The 17,755-nt window shown below is 46.5% G+C and overlaps 1 protein-coding gene across 1 annotated transcript in view; it reads right to left on the bottom strand.

The window, feature by feature from the left end:
* Positions 1-17,755, bottom strand: part of GYS2 (glycogen synthase 2) — an 86,890-nt gene that overhangs the window by 64,544 nt on the left and 4,591 nt on the right. Inside the window, exon 2 of the mRNA XM_053251206.1 lies at positions 4,835-5,016. Coding sequence (XP_053107181.1) covers positions 4,835-5,016 — 182 coding nt within the window. The remainder of the gene's footprint in view (positions 1-4,834; positions 5,017-17,755) is intronic.

The following is a 17,755-nucleotide window of genomic DNA, read 5'->3' as shown; positions in this document are numbered from 1 at the left end:
TGAATGGGCAGGAGCAGGTTGATGCTCTTACCCCTGGACTTTGGGGCCGTAGTCCAGGGCCTCACATCCCCTGGGGGCCTCCAAATCCTTTTTCGTTTGCCCCCGGTGGCGCGCTCATGTTAAAAATGTGTTTAAAATACTTGGGGGGTGGGGTGGGCTCCAAAGGCCTTTAGGTCCAGTCTCCAAAATTACCTAGGTGCACCTCCGGGCAGGAGGATGGTGATTGGAAAGTGTTTGCAGGTGTGGCTGGTGCTCATCGATCCAGCACTGTCGTTAGAGGCTCTAGTGCCCTCTGTGGCTCGGAGCACCTTTTTCCAGCTTTGGGTCATACTCCAACTGCGACTTTAACTGGATAGAGATAGCTTGGCCACAGTTATTCATGCTCTGGTAACCTCTCACTTAGATTACTCCCGGGCATTTTAGAAGGGCTGCCTTTGAAAATGGTCCAGAAATTGCAGCTCGTACAAAACAAGGCTGCAAGATTAATAACTGGGACTGGATTGAGCATATTATGCCAGTGCTTCCTCAGCTGACTGGCTCCCAGTCCGTTTCTGGGCCCAATTCAAAGTGCTGTTTTTGACCTTTAAAGCCCTAAATGGCTTGGGACTGGGTTACCTGAGGAGTAACTGAGTGAGTGCATTGCCCCATGTGTCCTAACCCGGACTTTAAGATCTTCATTGGAGGCTGTGAAGGAATGAGGCCTGAACCTCCTCTTTTTGTGTTACAGATTTCTGTATTGCATATTTTCCTTACTCTCTATGTTCTGTGTATAAAAGAAGCTGTGCAGGGGCCAAAAGTCCACAGCTCCTGTTCTACAGTTTGGTTTGGGAGGCAGAAGAATTGTACTGGTTAAATTTTTGAGGGAAGAGAGTGTTTGATTGGACTGGATATGTTTTAAAATAATGGAGGGCACTTGAGTTGTTTGGATTGGTTTGTTTAGAAGAACCGAGGGTTAGTTCAGGTGAAGGAGCAGAATAGCAATAGCAATAGCACTTACATTTATATACCGCTCTATAGCTGGAAGCTCTCTAAGCGGTTTACAATGATTTAGTATATTGCCCCCCAACATTCTGGGTCCAAATTCCCTCCCTGGCAGCATCTCCAAGATAGGGCTGAGAGAGATTCCTGCCTGCAACCTTGGAGCGGCTGCTGTCAGTCTGTGAAGACAATACTGAGCTAGATAGACCAATGGTCTGACTCAGTATATGGCAGCTTTCTATGTTCCTATGTTCCTATGAATTCAAAGAGTGCAAATTTCAATATCTACAAATTAATACTATAGTGCAGAAAGAAATACAACGACAAGGTGGCAAACCTGACAGCTTAACTTAACAGAATCTGAAGTATTAATTACTAAAAGTACCAATCATTTACTGGGATTGATATATAAGCTGCTATTAAAATGTGATTCAGAAACACAACAGGTAAAAGACTGCATGATTAAGTGGATGCAAAATTTAAGACAACTGATATGCAACAATGGGAATATCAATGAAAGGTGAATATTAAATTTACAGCAAATAGCACCTTAAGGGAAAATTCGTATAAAATGTATTTTCACTGGTATATTACTCCCATGATGATTGCAAAGATGGATAGTAATTACTCTGGAGATTGTTGGAAGTGTAAGAGCCATGGGGGGACATTTTATCATATGTGGTAGACATGTTGCAAAACACAACAATTCTGGGGGGAAATTCACCGTAAGATGCAAGGAATTTTAAACATAAATTTCCCTTATTCTCAAGCAGGGTTTTGTTGTTGTTGTTGTTGTTGTTAAATATGACTAAATCCTATATTCCTACCAAGTATATGGCACTGTCTTTGTATATGATTCCTGCAGACAGGATCTTATATGCTGCTAAATGGCGACAACAGATAATCCCAACTGTAGATGAGTGGTTATTAAAGCTATGGGAATATGTCTCTATGGCTAAGGTTACTGCTTACTTATGGAATATTTCAGATGAAACATTTATTTCTATTTGGGAACCTTTCATAATTTACAATTTAGCACAGGGTCAATGCCCTCATCTAAGATTTGGTTTTTCTTTTTAGAATAGATGGCCATTAAAGTGTTATCTCTGGGGTTTTTTACAATTCTTGGCAAGGGTGTGTGTGTGTGTGTGTGTGTGTGTGTGTGTGTGTGTGTGTGTGTGTGTTTGGAAGGTGGAGGGCTGCTGAACCCCCGACTGATGTATGTAATTATGAGATGTCCATGAGATGTTAACTGTAAAGTTACTTTTATCTTTCTTCTTTTTCTATGTTCCTTTCATATTTCTGTTATCTTGTTGGGAAAATAATAAAAAGATTTTTTAATTTTTAATTTTTAAAAAGAGACTGGGCCATGATGAAGGCCCTGCTCTGAGTGCCCCTGCCAAACACAGTGAGGTGGGTAGCTACTAGGGAGAGGGCCTTTTCTTTCATTGCGCCCCGTTCATAGAACAGCCTCCCCAGTGAGGTTTGCCTGGCATCATCATTTTGTTCTTTGAGACTCCAGGTAGAGATCTTTCTGTTCACACAGGCCTTTATATTTGATTTTTGAAACCTCACAACAACATAACATAAAAGATTATTTAAGTTGCCGCTTACTGAGTCTGAACATGGGTTCATCTAGCCCAGAACTGTCTACTCTGGCTGGCAGCATCTCTTCCAAAATCTCAAACAGAAGTTGTTTGCAGCTCTGCTACCCGAGGTCCTCTAGGGCCTTCTGCAAGCCAAGCAGATGCTCTAGAGCTGAGCTGCGGTCTCTCCTAATTTAAATTAGCTTTGAGTGCAGTGTGTCACGACTGGACCAATGGAATGAAAAGGTAAGGTAAGGTGTGCCATCAAGTCAGTGTCGACTCCTGGCGACCACAGAGCCCTTTGGCTGTCTTCGGTAGAATACAGGAGGGGTTTACCATTGCCATCTCCCGTGCAGTATGAGATGATGCCTTTCAGCATCTTCCTATATCGCTGCTGCCCGATATAGGTGTTTCCCATAGTCTGGGAGACATACCGGGGGGATTTGAACCGGCAACCTCTGGCTTGCTAGTCAAGTCATTTCCCCGTAGCCCCCAAATATTCTAAGAACAGCAGCATTCAGGTAATGGCATCAACGAACCCAACTCTGTCCTCAACAGATTGCAAAATTCAGTTGACTGTCTTGGAAAACGAGCCATTGGGAACTATATTCCATTTTCTTTTAGCTCTCTTAGCAGCAAAACAGTATCACCCCAGGATTATTTCATGAATACACTCAGACTGCTTTGCTACTCTTGCATAATCACAAGAACAGTCGTCAATTGCTTGGCAGCCTTACTGGGTTCACATGCTACATTGGTGTTTCTCCAATGCTGCCAAAGGCCAGACAAATAGTTCAGTTCAACAAACCTACTGCAAGTCTTCAGGGCCACTTCACTGACTCCCTGGATAGTGACGGCCTTGGGCACATCATTACCTCTCCTCTATTCTTGGGGATAGGACTGTAGCTCAGTGGTAGAGCATCTATTTTGCATGCAGAAGGTCACAGGTTCAGTCCCTGGCAGCATCTCCAAGCACAGCTGGGAAAGACTCCTGCCTGAAACCTTGGACAGCTGCTGCCAGCCAGTGTAGACAATCTTGAGCTAGATGGACCAATGGTCTGACTCAGTACAAAGTAGCTTCCTAATGCACCTTACACTGAGTCAGACTATTGGCTCATGAAGCCCAATGCTCTCTACTCTGACAGGCAACAGCTCCAAGGTAAGACCATGGCAGCTGGAAATGCCAGGGAATTAACCTTGAATCATCTGCATGTAAGTATCAGTTCTTCTACTGAGTTGTTTATCCTAGGTTGAAACATTGCCACAGTCTGAGGAATGAAATAAAAGATAAAAATTACCAGAAATTAGCTGAAATACATCTACCTCTTTGTAACTCCTGATTGGAGTTACAATATTCTCTGAATAACCCGTATTTAACAGGAACTGACATGGAGTGACAACCAGTATTTAACAATGTTTGAGAACTGACTTTCAGAAAAATGTGTTCGCTTCATTCATTTAACTTCATTCATTTAATGAATAGGGAAACGTCCCTTTCAATAGGTGAGGGGAGAAAACTGAATTTGAAGCTGGGATCAAAAATTTCAGTTCTGAAATTCTAATGTCCCGTTTTGAAGTTAGAAACTAAATTTTGCATTTTGAAAATTCATTGGATTTTGCATTTCCCTGAAATTTTGTTTTGGTTGTGCAACAAAAGCCCTTGGAATATGCTAGGTATTGTTTGTTTGTTTATGCAGTTCAACCTTAACATATCCAATAATGGGCTAGGCTTTTGGTCCTTGCTGCTTCAAGTTCTCCCATCCCTTTCTGGCTTCTTCTGTCCCTTTCCCCCACTGAGCTATGAAAGGGCGACTCTGCTGCTGAAATTCTCTTCACCGGTTTCCCTCCTCCATACCCATCTTAAGCATATACATTTACCTTTTGCACAAGGTGGCCAAGTGCAGTGAGAATTACACAACCGTCCAGTCAACCCAGGGTCATATTGTGTCTACAGAAACCTGACCGTATTATTTGTGGGCCTGAAAACTAAGACTCAAATCCCATTAAGCAGCCTTGCAGATAAATGACTCTTAAAACGTGTAATTGGATAAACAGGCTGCTTTCTCAAAAATAACCTGTCAGGAATGGGCTTTGCTGCACTAACACCTGTGCAAACTGCTGGCACTGCAGGGGAGAGGTTGAGTCTCACCTACAGTCACTTTGACCAAGACTAGTGTGTCAGGCGGAAAGACAAGAGTATTAACTGAAGGAGGTAATCTCCTCAGAGTCAGCTTAGTGGCCTGAGGAAACAAAAGGAAGATCTCATTTACCTGACACCCATTGCCCCTCATGGTATCCATGGCCTTCTTCACCACTGCGTTGGGAGGCTCACAGACTTCGACCTGGGTCTTCACATTGTGCTCGAAATAAGGGCCAATGAGGAAGTAGTTCTCTCCCCATTCATCTAGTGTGATTTTGGCTTTGGTCTGGATCACAGTGTAGATGCCACCAACTGTAAGAGCATAAACACAGTGTTGAGCTCTAGGAGAAGAAGAAGAAGAAGAAAACCAGCTCTGTCTTCCACAGCCACAAAATAGAGGGTGCAGTTATAATCCTGACTTAAGTTCATGATCCATGTTGTGACACATTTTACAAGTGGCCTCTACTAAGGAAGCTGCCCTATACTGGGTCAAACTTTCCACTCCTGGACTGTCTCCTTCAGTTTGCTCAAGCCAAGAATGTTCCCAACTCAAAAGAAAATTTAATTTTTTGTTAACACTCCACAAACCTTCAAGTTACAAAAAACTCAAACATACAGTAAATAATCAAAATATAGACAGTAAATGTTGTTACATACCAAATTTTGAATTTTGAAAATTCGTTGGATTTTACGGTTTTGAAATTTTGTTGCAACCAACTTGAAGATCTATGGACTTATTAACAGAAGTCTGAAAATGACAGCCAGTTAGAGTAAACATTCCGGTTTTGCCATAATCCAAAAGAATCATATCATGAAATGTGAGTTAGATGGTTACGTATGAACTGGGCTGCAGTACCAGTTTTTTAATTCTGCAAGTACAGAGCAGCACCATGATGTTTTTAAATACGTGGGAACCTCGTAGTCCTTCAAAGGCTGTGATGGGAGTGCAACAGGCAATAAAAATGCTGGTTGGGCGTCTGAGCAAGAAGAGAGACGTTAAAGACTCGGGAGGGAGCTGTAGAAATAGTCTGTGTAAACTCTCCCAGTTCCTTTAATCCACTCTTGCCCCTGAACCCTCTTTGCCATCCAGCAAGGGGCAGATGTTACCAGAGCCTTATCAACTAATTAGCCCCAGAGACATTTGAAAATCCACATTCTCCCAAGAGCAGACACCAGCAGGGTGGCTGGACCTGCCCCATAATGCTTGGAACAAGATTACTGTGTCATGATCTATTTGTGAAAGCTCAGAATGGTGTATTGGAAGCCAGTGCTGGGATGTTTTGAGTGGCATGATCCTTGCTAATAGCATCTGCTGCAGAAGCCCTTGGGCAGCCCTCAACCCTCGGCAGAATTCAACTTGCAATGATTTAGGTCTCTTCCAGACACTGTTTCTAGAAGGGAGCGTAATGGGAAGGCAGCCTATGAAAGGAAGTAGCTCCCCACTCCGTGTCACCTTGAGCCAATCCTGGACACATATTTCTCCCCATTTGAACTTCACAACAATCCAGTGAGGTAGGTTAGGCTGAGAGCAGTGTTCCCTCTAACAGGGATTCCCAGATGTTGTTAACTATAACTTCCATAATCCCCAAGCAAAAGCCATTGCAGCTGGGGGTTCTGGGAGTTGTAGTCAACAACATCTGGGAATCTCTCTTAGAGGGACCGTTGGCTGAGAGATGGTGACTGGCTATCGGAAACAATCTGGATTCCAACCTGGAGGAGACCCTCTTGGAGGAGGATACGCATGCCCCAGTTGGGACCAGTGTTCCCTCTAACAGGGATTCCCAGATGATCTTGACTACAACTCCCAGAATCCCCAGCCAAAGGCCACTGCAGCGAGATATGCTGGGTGTTGTAGTGAACAACATCTGGGCATCCCTGTTAGAGAAAACACTGGTTGGGACCCCCCATCCCCTGTCAAAAGCTCCACAGATCCAACAGACCCTGCACAGCCAGAGCTTGACACCTCCACCTGTGGAGGAGTTCTGAGGGCCCGATGCCTCCCAACAAGGCTCCTGTCCTGTCCCTAGAACCCCCTCCATTGCCTCTGGGACCCAGGAGCAGAGGCAATGCCATGCCAGGGCCAAACTCCAACACTGAAGACAAAGTGCTCACCCAATGGGCCTACTCAGGACACCCAAAGTTCTCACCCTCCCTCCCAATGGGACTACTCGGGAGGAGGGGGAGGCCAGCTCAGTCACCTACGTGGATCAGTGGCAGCTGGTATGGATGGGGCTGGGCCAGGGAGCGTGAGAACAAGCCACAGAATGCAGCTCATTTGCATGGCATCCTGGCCACCTCTCTGTTTTTCGCCCCGCCCCTTGCCCTGCCCCACTCGTTAACCCGCGGCACGTGGGCTGGTATTGGCTGGGTTGGGGATTGCAGTCTGCACTCCCAGTTCCAACCATCCCAGCTGCCACTGACTTGGATCAAGCCAGCCAGGAGTCCAGGAAGGAGCAGAGCTCTGGGTCCTTCACAACCCCTCAGTTTTGCTACAGAACTCCTTTTGCTGGTCCAGCAGTCCAGCTCCTGCCACCAGCTGTCACCTTGCTAGAACCAGGTATGGACACTGGCCCGAGATCCCCCCCAAGTTTCATAGCTGGGCAGGGATTTGAACGTGGATAGTCTCAGTCCTATTCTGATGGTTCTGACCATTAGACTATGTTCATATGCTCCAAAGTACAGTAAGGAGCTGTAGATTGTAGATTTGCAGCAGATTCTGACTCAGAGGCTTCAGAAACATCAGGGAGAACTTCTGCATGAACATGACGGCCAGATGCTGGCCAAAATAGAGAACTCAAAGACAAGCAGCCAGACCAGGAAAGCCTCATGGACATCAATCGGCTAGACCAGGGCCTACCTCATGTAATAACTTCCTACCAATCTTGCTATCTGGTCTGCATTTCAAGGGGATTCTGTCACTACCATTATCACTATTACTATCACTACACAGGAACATAAGAAGCTGCTGTATACTCAGTCAGACCATTGGTCCATCTAGCTTCGTATCGTCTTCCCAGACTGGCAGCAGCTTCTCTGAGGTTGCAGGCAGGAGGTTCTCTCAGCCCTCTCTTGGATATGCCTGGGAGAGAAATTGGAACCTTCTGCATGCAAACATGCAGGTGCTCTTCCCAGAGCAGCCCTACCCCCTGAGGGTAATACATGCATCATCATAATTATCTATCTATCTATCTATCTATCTATCTATCTATCTATCTATCTATCTATCTTAGGCGTACCCATCGCTAATCCCATGTGTGGCAGCTCTCACAAGAGTTCATGAGCAGCTGCCAGATAGCGACAGGGACGGGCAGGAGGGAAGAAAATGTTGGTGGCAGCCAACTGGCCAGGCAGGCGGGGAAACAAAATAGTAGTGGCAGGCAGGGGGTGGGTGGGGGGAAGAAGGTGAAGGCTGTGGCGGGCAAGCAGAAGAGGGCAGGTGGAAAACGACAGCAATGGCGGCAGCAGGTGGGCAGGTGGGGGGAATGGTGGCGGCAGTGGGGCTGGCGGGGTGGGCGGAGGAAGCAGTGGCAGATGGGTGGGGAAGAAAACAGTGACAGTGTGGTCGTGGTGGGTGGTGGGGCAGTAGTGGTAGTGGGGGGAACAGCAGAGAACTAGAGGTGCAGATGCTCTGCACCCAACCTAGCTAGTTATTGTTGTTATTGTCATTGTTATTCTGCCAGGGGCGTATCTAGGGTGGGGCAGGCAGGGCACGTGCCCCGGGCGCCGCTTGAAGGGGGGGCGCCAATTTTTTAAATTAAAAAATATTTTAAAATGGCAGCCAAAAACAAAATGGCCACTGTGCATGCTCAAATGGCCTCTGCGAGGCCCTAGGCCATGCCAAGCCTCGCAGAGGCCATTTGAGCATGCATGGTGGCCATTTTGTATTCAGTGGCCAGTTTTTTTAAAAAATTATTTTTAAAAATGGCCACTGCACAAGCTCAGTTGGTCCCTGTGAGGCCCTAGAGGCCAGTGGGGGAGGGGGAACCTTTGCAGACCCACCCAAGGCCTTTATGAAGCCCCCCGAAGGGGCTACAGGTAAAATTTTTCTTTTAAAAAATTAATTTAATATAAGTCACTGTACAATCAGGACTTGTGAATACTGAGCTGAAGCTTATGAGCTAGGATTGTATTCATTTTCTCTTATTTTGCTTCTTGTGATAAGTAAGTTAAATGTGATATCTTAATAATATGGCTATTAATGGTGAGTTTGTCTTTGAATCAGTGTGAGATCCTTAGTATTAAGGCCCACTGGGAGTTTCTTGCTCTCTTCCTCTCATTTTAACTGTCTTTCTGAAATACTAGAATATATTCCAAGCAGTGACACAGTTTTCTCTGCATATCCTTTAATTATTTTCAGAGTATCTGGGAAAAGTCAAATTCTCCATTTATTTTTAAAACTTATGCAATAGTGATGCTACTATGCATAGTAGAGAATTAGACAGGCACTTCTGTTTAGTTTTCCAAGTACACTTCCACATAGTATTTGGGTATTTCATGAGCCCTAGCATACTGAAACATGTAGTTTTCCAGCATTTTTTGGTCTGGCTACATCCACTGCTAAATAGTTTTTGAAATATTAAAAGATTAACGAGCTTGACTTGTATTTTTCAGCTGATATTATAGTAAAGTTATCTGAAAGATGGGTGTCAGATGTTTGGACAGGGGGTGCAATTTCAGTACTTGCCCTAGGCGCTATTTTCCCTAGATACGCCTCTGTATTCTGCACAGCACACCATCCATCAAAGAGGGGCACATACATGTGGTTTACATACCACCTGAGAGCCCATCCAGGGGAGGCTCTGTGCATGCTCAGCTGTGCATAATTGCTGCTACTGCCATTGGGAATCATGGCAGTAGCAGCACAGTAGGGATTATGCACAGCGGGGTGTGCACGGAGCCTCTTCCGCCTCCACTGGCAGTCAGGATGGGCTCCTGGCTGGCTCGCATGTGCATCCCTCTTTGACGGGTTGAGTGCTGCATGGTATGTCGTCCATGAATACATGAGTGATGTCTTCCACTTAGTCCACCCTCCTGTCTCCATCAGCCGGATGCTTTTGGGAGTTTACGAGCAGGAATTGAAGACGTCCCTGCTATCTGTCCCCAAACAACTGGTCTTCCAAGGCATAGTGCCTCTGAACTTGGAGCTTCCATCTAGTTATCCTGGCTCATGGCTGCTGCTAGACCTACTTCCAGGAAAGCGACTGATGTTATCACCCATCCAAAGCTGACGCAGTGCATCGGGCAGACAACTAGATCCGTTGCTGCTTCTCCCGAGAATTTTTCTGCTGATGCATTCCACACCCGCTGTGCCCAGGGGATCAGCTTCCTGTGTCTTAGGCAGCCGTAAGCCCAGCTTGCTATAGTAATCCAAATGCAGCGTCAGGGCTCAGCATCCCGAAGGTGATAGCCGACCTTGGCCATGCTTGCACGTGGAGGGCAGGGAATGAAGCTGGGAAGGATCTGCATGTGCTTCAGCCATCCCTGTTTTCTAAGCAACAGTCCCTATTTTTCAGTGTTTCATGTCGGTAAATCCCTGCCCCTGTGTGTGGTTTTGGGGGAGATTTGGAGGGTGCCTTTTAAAATAAATGCTATCATAGGCGTGCTCAGGGTGTCAGCAATGGGGCTGCAGCACTGAGTATTTAAAATTACACAATATGACATCAAATGTAAACCTCGGCCATTCTGTTACTAAGCTGTGCGAGTTGCAGCCAATTTATTTGGTTGGTTAGAGATTGCATTAAATGCCTGTAACATTATGCATTTTGCTGTGGCTTTTACTTTGAAAAATTCCATTGCCCCAAATATACTATAGAGTAGCCATCGGATCTAACTAAACTAACTAACTATAGAATAATCATCGGATCTAACTAAACTAACTAATGACAACGGGTACAGCGACCAGCCTCAGAACTGATAATAAAGACACTGAAGTGGTGGATAGCTTCTGCCTTTTAGGATCGACCATCAAGAGTAAAGGATCCAGCAGTCAAGAAATATTCTGCAGACTAGCACTTGGAGGGGTTGCAATGAAGGTCTTGGAAAGGATATTTCGATGCCTTGACGTGTCTACACCTACAAAGATTAGAATAGTTCAGACAATGGTTTTCCCTGTGACACTCTATGGATGCGAAAGCTGGACTTTGAAGAAGCAAGATAGAAAAAGCATTGATGCTTTTGAACTCTGGTGCTGGAGAAGACTTTTGAGGATACCATGGGCAGCCAGGAAAACAAACAAATGGATCATAGAACAAATCAATCCAGAATTTTCACTTGAGGCACCAATGACCAGGCTCAAACTATCATACTTCAGACACATTATGCGAAGACCCAGCTCCCTAGAGAAGTCTATAAAGCTGGGAAAAGTTGAAGGAAAGAGAAGAGGACCACCACCAGCAAAGTGGATGGACTTGATTACGACAGCAATGAATGCACTACTGAGAGACCTGAAAGGCCAAGTTGAAGACAGAGAATCCTGGAGAGAATCTATCTTTTTGGTCGCTAAGAGTCGACACCAACTTGACGGCACTTAATCAATCAATCAACCATCTGATCACACCTAAAAGCTGCCTTGCATGCCAGACAGTTTTGTAGTACCAGCTAGGCCTGGGGTAGGCAACCCTGACTTGCCAGCTGTTGCTGAACTACAACTCCCATCATCCTCGGCAACAACAGATTGCAGCTGTGGATGATGGGAGTTGCAGCTCAGCAACTTCTGGAGAGCCGAGGTTGAATACTCCTGATCTAGGCCAATACTATAATACCCACAGTAATAGTAATAATCTCCACCATAACACATGGCGGAAGGACCAACCTCACACTAGGAAAGGGGAAGCAGATAATTATGCAGTGTTAAAGGGATAGACATTAAGGAGGCTACTGTACTTTTTGCTGTCAGCTGAAAGATGGAGGGGTGCAAACACCCCTCCTGCACACACCTACGAATGCTATTGTGTGCGCACACATGCTGTGCCTGGCAGCAATATAGCTTGATTGTAATGGGCCCTGAGACCCCCGCCTTCTTTTCCTTACCTCCATATCTTTGCGGCAGAAGACCAAGCTATCAGCCAGCCAGCAGGCAACGCTCCCTCATTGAGAGCCAGCATGGTGTAGTGGTGAGAGTGTTGGACTAAGACCGGGAAGACCCTCGTTCAAATTCCCATTCAGCCAAGAAGCAGACTGGGAGACTGTGGGCCAGTCATGTATCTCTCTGCCTAACTTACCTCACAGAGTAGTCCACTCTCTGGGCTCCTTGGAGGAAGAGCGGGATATAAATGTAAATAAATAATAAATAAATAACTTAGCCCTCATTGGCCCAGGGACATTTGTGGCCCCTTGTTCAACTATAGCTACAGTCTATAATCAGTGTAAGGGCGGAGCAATAGTTATTCAAAGTAGAAAATATTATGAACAGGAAATCTACCGTCAATTAAGCAATTCCGCTTTTTATTCTCCATGTCTTAAAGATCCTACTTCCGATACCAGCACTTTTATACGTTTTTCTCTGGAAGAGGGTCTATCTTTAGGATCCATCAGAGCCAGCATAGCATAGTGGTTAGAGTGTTGGACTAGGACCGGGAAGACCCGAGTTCAAATCTCCATTCCGCCCTGAAACTCACTGGGTGACTCTGGGCCAGTCATGTATTTCTCAGCCTAACCTACCTCACAGGGTTGTTGTGAGGGTAAAAATAAGCACGTACATTGCTCTGAGCTCCTCGGAGGAAGAGCGGGATATAAATAAATAAATAAATAAATAAATCCGGATATGGGTTTGGTTTGGTAAATAAATAAATAAATAAATCAGCAGAGCCGAATATGGGTTTGGGTTTTTTGCTGAATAATTTTTATGTTCTCCCTAAGATTCATAACAACATTCATAATCTTCCAGGTAGACCCATTATCTCTAGTTGTTATTAGGGATGTGCACGAAGTTTCTTCGGCACCGGCGGGGGTAGTCCTTTAAGGGTGGGGGAGGGTGCACTTACCCCTCCCGCCACATATCCCCCGCTGGCGCTCCGTCACTGTCACTGTCGCTGTGGCACTCCGTCACCCTTTGGGTGGCAGTGTTCCTCCCTGCCGCCCCGTTTCTGTCATTGGCCGGAAGTGGCTGGAAGAAGCAAGCGCGCGTGCGCCCGTTGCGGGCGTGCACGCACCCATCTGCCATGCGGGTGCGCGTGCACGACGGGCGCACGCGCGCTTGCTTCTTCTGGCCACTTCCGGCCGATGACAGAAACGGGGCGGCAGGGAGGAACACTGCCGCCCTAAGGGGCTTAACAGTGACGGAGCGCCAGCGGGGGATATGTGGCGGGAGGGGTAAGTGCACCCTCCCCCGCCCTTAAAGAACTACCCCCGCCAGTGCCAAAGCACCGAAACGGCCCCCGGAGCCGAAACATTTCGGAAGCCTCCATAATGGCCTCCGAAACGTTTCGGGCACAACCCTAGTTGTTATTCTTTTTTTAGAACAATTAGAGCTGTGCCCCGGGTACCTGCTATAAATACTAGAAGTCTATGTGGTTTCAACTATCCCCTTTTGCTAATCCCTATTTTTCGTTTGCCTCGGTAAATCCCTGTCCCTATTTGTGCTTTGGGGAGAGATTTGTGGGGGTGCATTTGAAAATAAATATAACTGTGTGTGCGCACACCCACCCACACACACACATTGAGCCTATTATAAATTCTAGAACTCTGGCCTTCTGTCTTTGCCTGGCCAACAAAGCAGCATTGTGTCTGCTGTACTCCAAGCTCCAGTTGAAGTCAGTCACTTTAGGGGAACTTGCCCTCCTTGTCTAGGTTCTGGGATGACCATCCACAGTCCCAGGCTGGCCTATCGGAGAAGCAGTACGAAGCCTCTGGACTGGGCAGGTCTAGTATAAATACTGGGAGTCTGGACGTCTGCCCTGGCCTGGCCACAAAGTAGTATTTTCTGCCTGCTGCTCAACTCTAATTCTTGCTTCAGCCCAAACCCAGTGCTACTCCCGGTCCAATCACAGCTCTAGGTCTGGCTAGCCTCCGTTCCTGGCTGGAGGGATGCAGACAACCCACTCCATGCCTTGCGTCCAAGTTGACCAAGTTTATTTGTCTAGGCCACAGGCCATGGCAAACCATCAAGATTATAAAACACATCGAAAACAACAACGGCAATACAGGCAGGATGGCAAGTTCACCGAAGAGGCTGCAAAACCATGTTCTCAGCCTCACAGAGAGTAACTACTGACCTTCAGATCGCAAACATGCCATCTACTGAGGCTGTTCGCACGATCCTGCTCGTGTGAAGCGGCAGGATCGTGAGCACCCGGGCTGGGGGGGGGCGCTCCTTGTGCAGTGCATTGTGGGATCTCTGGAGCATTTCCCCAGCCTCCAGAATGCCGTGCTGCTTGCTGCAGCAACAATCATGTGCGTGGTGAACCGGCGCAGCAAAAGACCATAGAAGACTGGGGGAGGGGAGGTACATAGGAACATAGGAAGCTGCCATATACTGAGTCAGACGATTGGTCTGTCTAGCTCAGTATTGTCTTCACAGACTGGCAGCAGCTTCTCCAGGGTTGCAGCCAGGAATCTCTCTCAGCCCTCTCTTGGAGATGCTGCCAGGGAGGTAACTTGAAACCTTCTGCTCTTCCCAGAGCGGCTCCATCCCCTGAGGGGAATATCTTCCAGTACTCACACTTCTAGTCTCCCTTTCAAATGCAACCAGGGCGGACCCTGCTTAGCTAAGGGGACAAGTCATGCTTGCTACCACAAGACCAGCTCTCCTCTGTAGCCACCAGGGATTTCAGTCACGTGGATGACCTTAGTGTGTGCATAGCGAGCAAATTCTGGTGAGATTGATCAGCTGTCAAGGCAAAATTTGCTACATTCAATGCGACCTTTCAGTTACTATTTGCCAAACAAACATCCCAGCTTTTGCGCAATACGCCAGTGCTTGGGTCCTGCTGGAAGATCTGAGGGAAAGTTCAGCCTTCAAGTCTCTAAAATTGGGCACAGAAACACAAAGTGACAGATATCGGTCTAGAGAGGAGGACATTTACGTTCTGACCTGATCGCAAGCTTGCCTGCCCGTCTCACCCATCAGATGCCCCACCCCGCCTCCAGTGTCCACACAGGGGTAGAATGCATAAATGAAACCTGTATGTCTGAAACCTGATGTGCATATGACAAAATCATGTAGTTAATTAACTGCGTGATTTTAGCTATTAGCATTCGCAGGTTCTTTTCCCCATGTAGACAGGCTGAACAGTGAAGGTGAGGCCATCTTGCTGGTTGGGCAGGGAAGGCAGACCCATTCATGCTCCCTTCTAAGTGATCAGGAAAAATCATTTGACCTCCCCATAATCAATATCACAATGAATAAAATGCACATGGCTGCCCCAGTCCTTTTGGTTTGTCCCTAAATGAGTTAAAGGGAAACCTGGTCTTGTGGTAGCAAGCATGACTTGTCCCTTTAGCTAAGCAGGATCTGCCCTGGTTGTATATGAAAGGGAGACTTGATGTGTGAGCACTGCAAGATATTCCCTTTAGGGAATGGAGCTTCCTATGTTCCTATGTACAATCGATAACCTACAGATAGGAGAGAAGGGAATAAAAGAATTCAAATAGAGCATCAAGAAAGAAATGCAAGAGAGAAAAGACAAGTTTTTAATTTCTAATAATTCTTTAAAGCAGGACATAGAGGAAAAGTCAGTGACTATCTAAAGGCAGAGTGTTCAGAACATAAGGGGCCATGGGAGAGAAGTCCCCGAGATGAGAAGTAGTGCGAGGATAGGGTTTGAATAAGAGGTTCTTGTTTGACGGATGGAGGGACTGAGGAGGAGAACAGAAGAAAAGTGATGAGGAAAGATAAGAAACAACAAGACTGTGAAGAGGCATAAAAGTTACAAGAAGAAATTTAAGCTTTATGCAAAACATTGCAGGAATCAGTGAAGAGAGTTACACACACACACACACACACACACACACACACTCTAAAACTCTAAAGATCTGTTGAAAAATTAAGTGTACAAGGGTGCTGACTTCATTGTACAGACACCCATGATGCCATCACGGCATTACATGGGCTCACTCACATACCTTGCAGTGAGTAGGGATGTGCACAAAACCACTCTGCCCGGTTCGGTTCGAATCCAAGCTGGATTCAAACCAGACTGGGTATGATCGGTTTGGCACCCCCTTGAGCCAAGCCTGGTTTGGTTCATGCAGATGGGCCTGGGTCACACAAATGGCTAATGCGCATGTGCAGCAGCCCCCCAAATGGCCACCACAGGAGTGCAGAGGGCCGAAATAGCCCTGAATCAGGCTGAACCGGACAAGGGAGACTCGAGGGGAGGCTGGCAATGGGAGGGGGAGCCACCAGAGATCCCCCGGAGGCTTCTGCAGCCCTCAAGAGCAGTGAGTTATTACTTTAAAAACTCAATTTTATTGCCCACCACCACCCTCGAACTGGGCCCGAACCGGTTTGGCCAGTTCGGTTCGACCTTGAACTGAGTCTGGCTCGAGGTCGACCCTTCGAGCTGAGCTGCTTCAAGCTTGAGCGGGCTCGATTTTGAGCTGTTTCACATACCCCTAGCAGCGACCACCTGTCTAAGGAACAGGTGAATCCTCTGCTTCTGAGCCCCTTTGAAGCCTACAGACACAGTTTGCAGAGATGGGGAATCTCCATGGCTACTAAGACGTATGTCCTTTCATTCCTGCTGCTACCCCCATTTTTCCTAACACTGGGAATGCAAGGACACACTTCTCAGCAGCCATGGAATCTCCTCGCCTTCACAAGCCACGCCAGCAAGGCTTGAAGGGAGCAGGGAGCAGGAAGCTCACTGGTCACTTAGATAGGCGTTTTGCTGCAGAGTATGTGAGCTATGAAAATTGCTACATTTAGTAGGTATAGATTTATCTGGTACAGGTAACTGAAACGATGGCGCTGTCCCAGATAAATTAATACCACGAGCGAGGGTGTTGATTGCTGCCTGCTCAACCTATATGTGTGTGTGTATGCAAATAAACAGCTTATCGAAAAGAGCATCATAAATCTCCGGTATGCTTTCATCAGGGCATAAACTACTATAGACTGATGTTGCTTCAAGGCTAACACTACTCAGGCTCTTCCTCGCTTCCTCCTCAACCTGTAGATCTGGTGTCCTCAACTCGGGGTCCCCAGACATTGTTGTACTACAATTCCCATAATCCCCAGCCACAAGGGTCAGAAGCTGATGGGGTTTGCAGCCCAACAACGTCTAGGGACTTCAGATGGAGAAGAGCTGCCGTAGACCCCCTTTGTGCAAACAAGTATCTTAGGACAAAGGGCATCCTAAGTCTCTTACTATTCTCTCGGTACAAAAGGGAAGTGACCATTCCTTTCCTTGGGGGAATATTCACCCTGGGCAACTGACTTCAAAGGCCTCTCTAGTATTTGTCACCCTGGGGTTAAGATTTCAGTGATTACAAACTACTCTCCCAACTAATCTTCTCTTTATCTTTAGCCACACAGAAAGCGAGAGACGGGAGGTCAATCATTGACTCCTCGTAACTCATTTACACTGCAGCACAAGGGGCTTTCTTTTCGAGCTCTGCTCAGGCTGTTTCATGGAATATGCATCGTTCCCTTGGCCCTCGAAAAAATACATCTGCTCTGGTAATAACTTTATTCGGACCAACCCAAACGTCAAGATTTGAGTAGCCAGTCATTGTCTAGATTCTTTAAAACTCGTAATGAAGCTGGGTTGGCAACCCTAGGCCCACCTGTAGGCTTCCTGGCTGGTGGAGGACTTGAACTCACGTCTCCCCAGTCAACATCCCAACACTCCAACCATGATGGCTCTCGTTCGTATTAATTATGTTTTTATCCTGCCCCTCCTCTCAGGAGCTCATTGGCTGACATCCAGACTAACCCTTTGCTAGTGCAAATGGCACTCGTGCAAGGAATTCTTAGTTTTAACCTTTTTACTAATAACGTTTAATTTGAAACTTTTCACATTTTAGTTTGGGCTTTTAACTGGTTTCGTTTTTATTTTATTTATTATTTATTATTAAAACTTTTACACCGCCCTTCCAAAAGGCTCAGGGC

The sequence above is a fragment of the Hemicordylus capensis genome, chromosome 5 (genome assembly GCF_027244095.1).
Source record: "Hemicordylus capensis ecotype Gifberg chromosome 5, rHemCap1.1.pri, whole genome shotgun sequence".
NCBI classification, from domain to species: domain Eukaryota; kingdom Metazoa; phylum Chordata; class Lepidosauria; order Squamata; family Cordylidae; genus Hemicordylus; species Hemicordylus capensis.
Note: the sequence above shows the minus strand (reverse complement) of the source record. Positions and strands in the feature narration are given on the sequence as shown.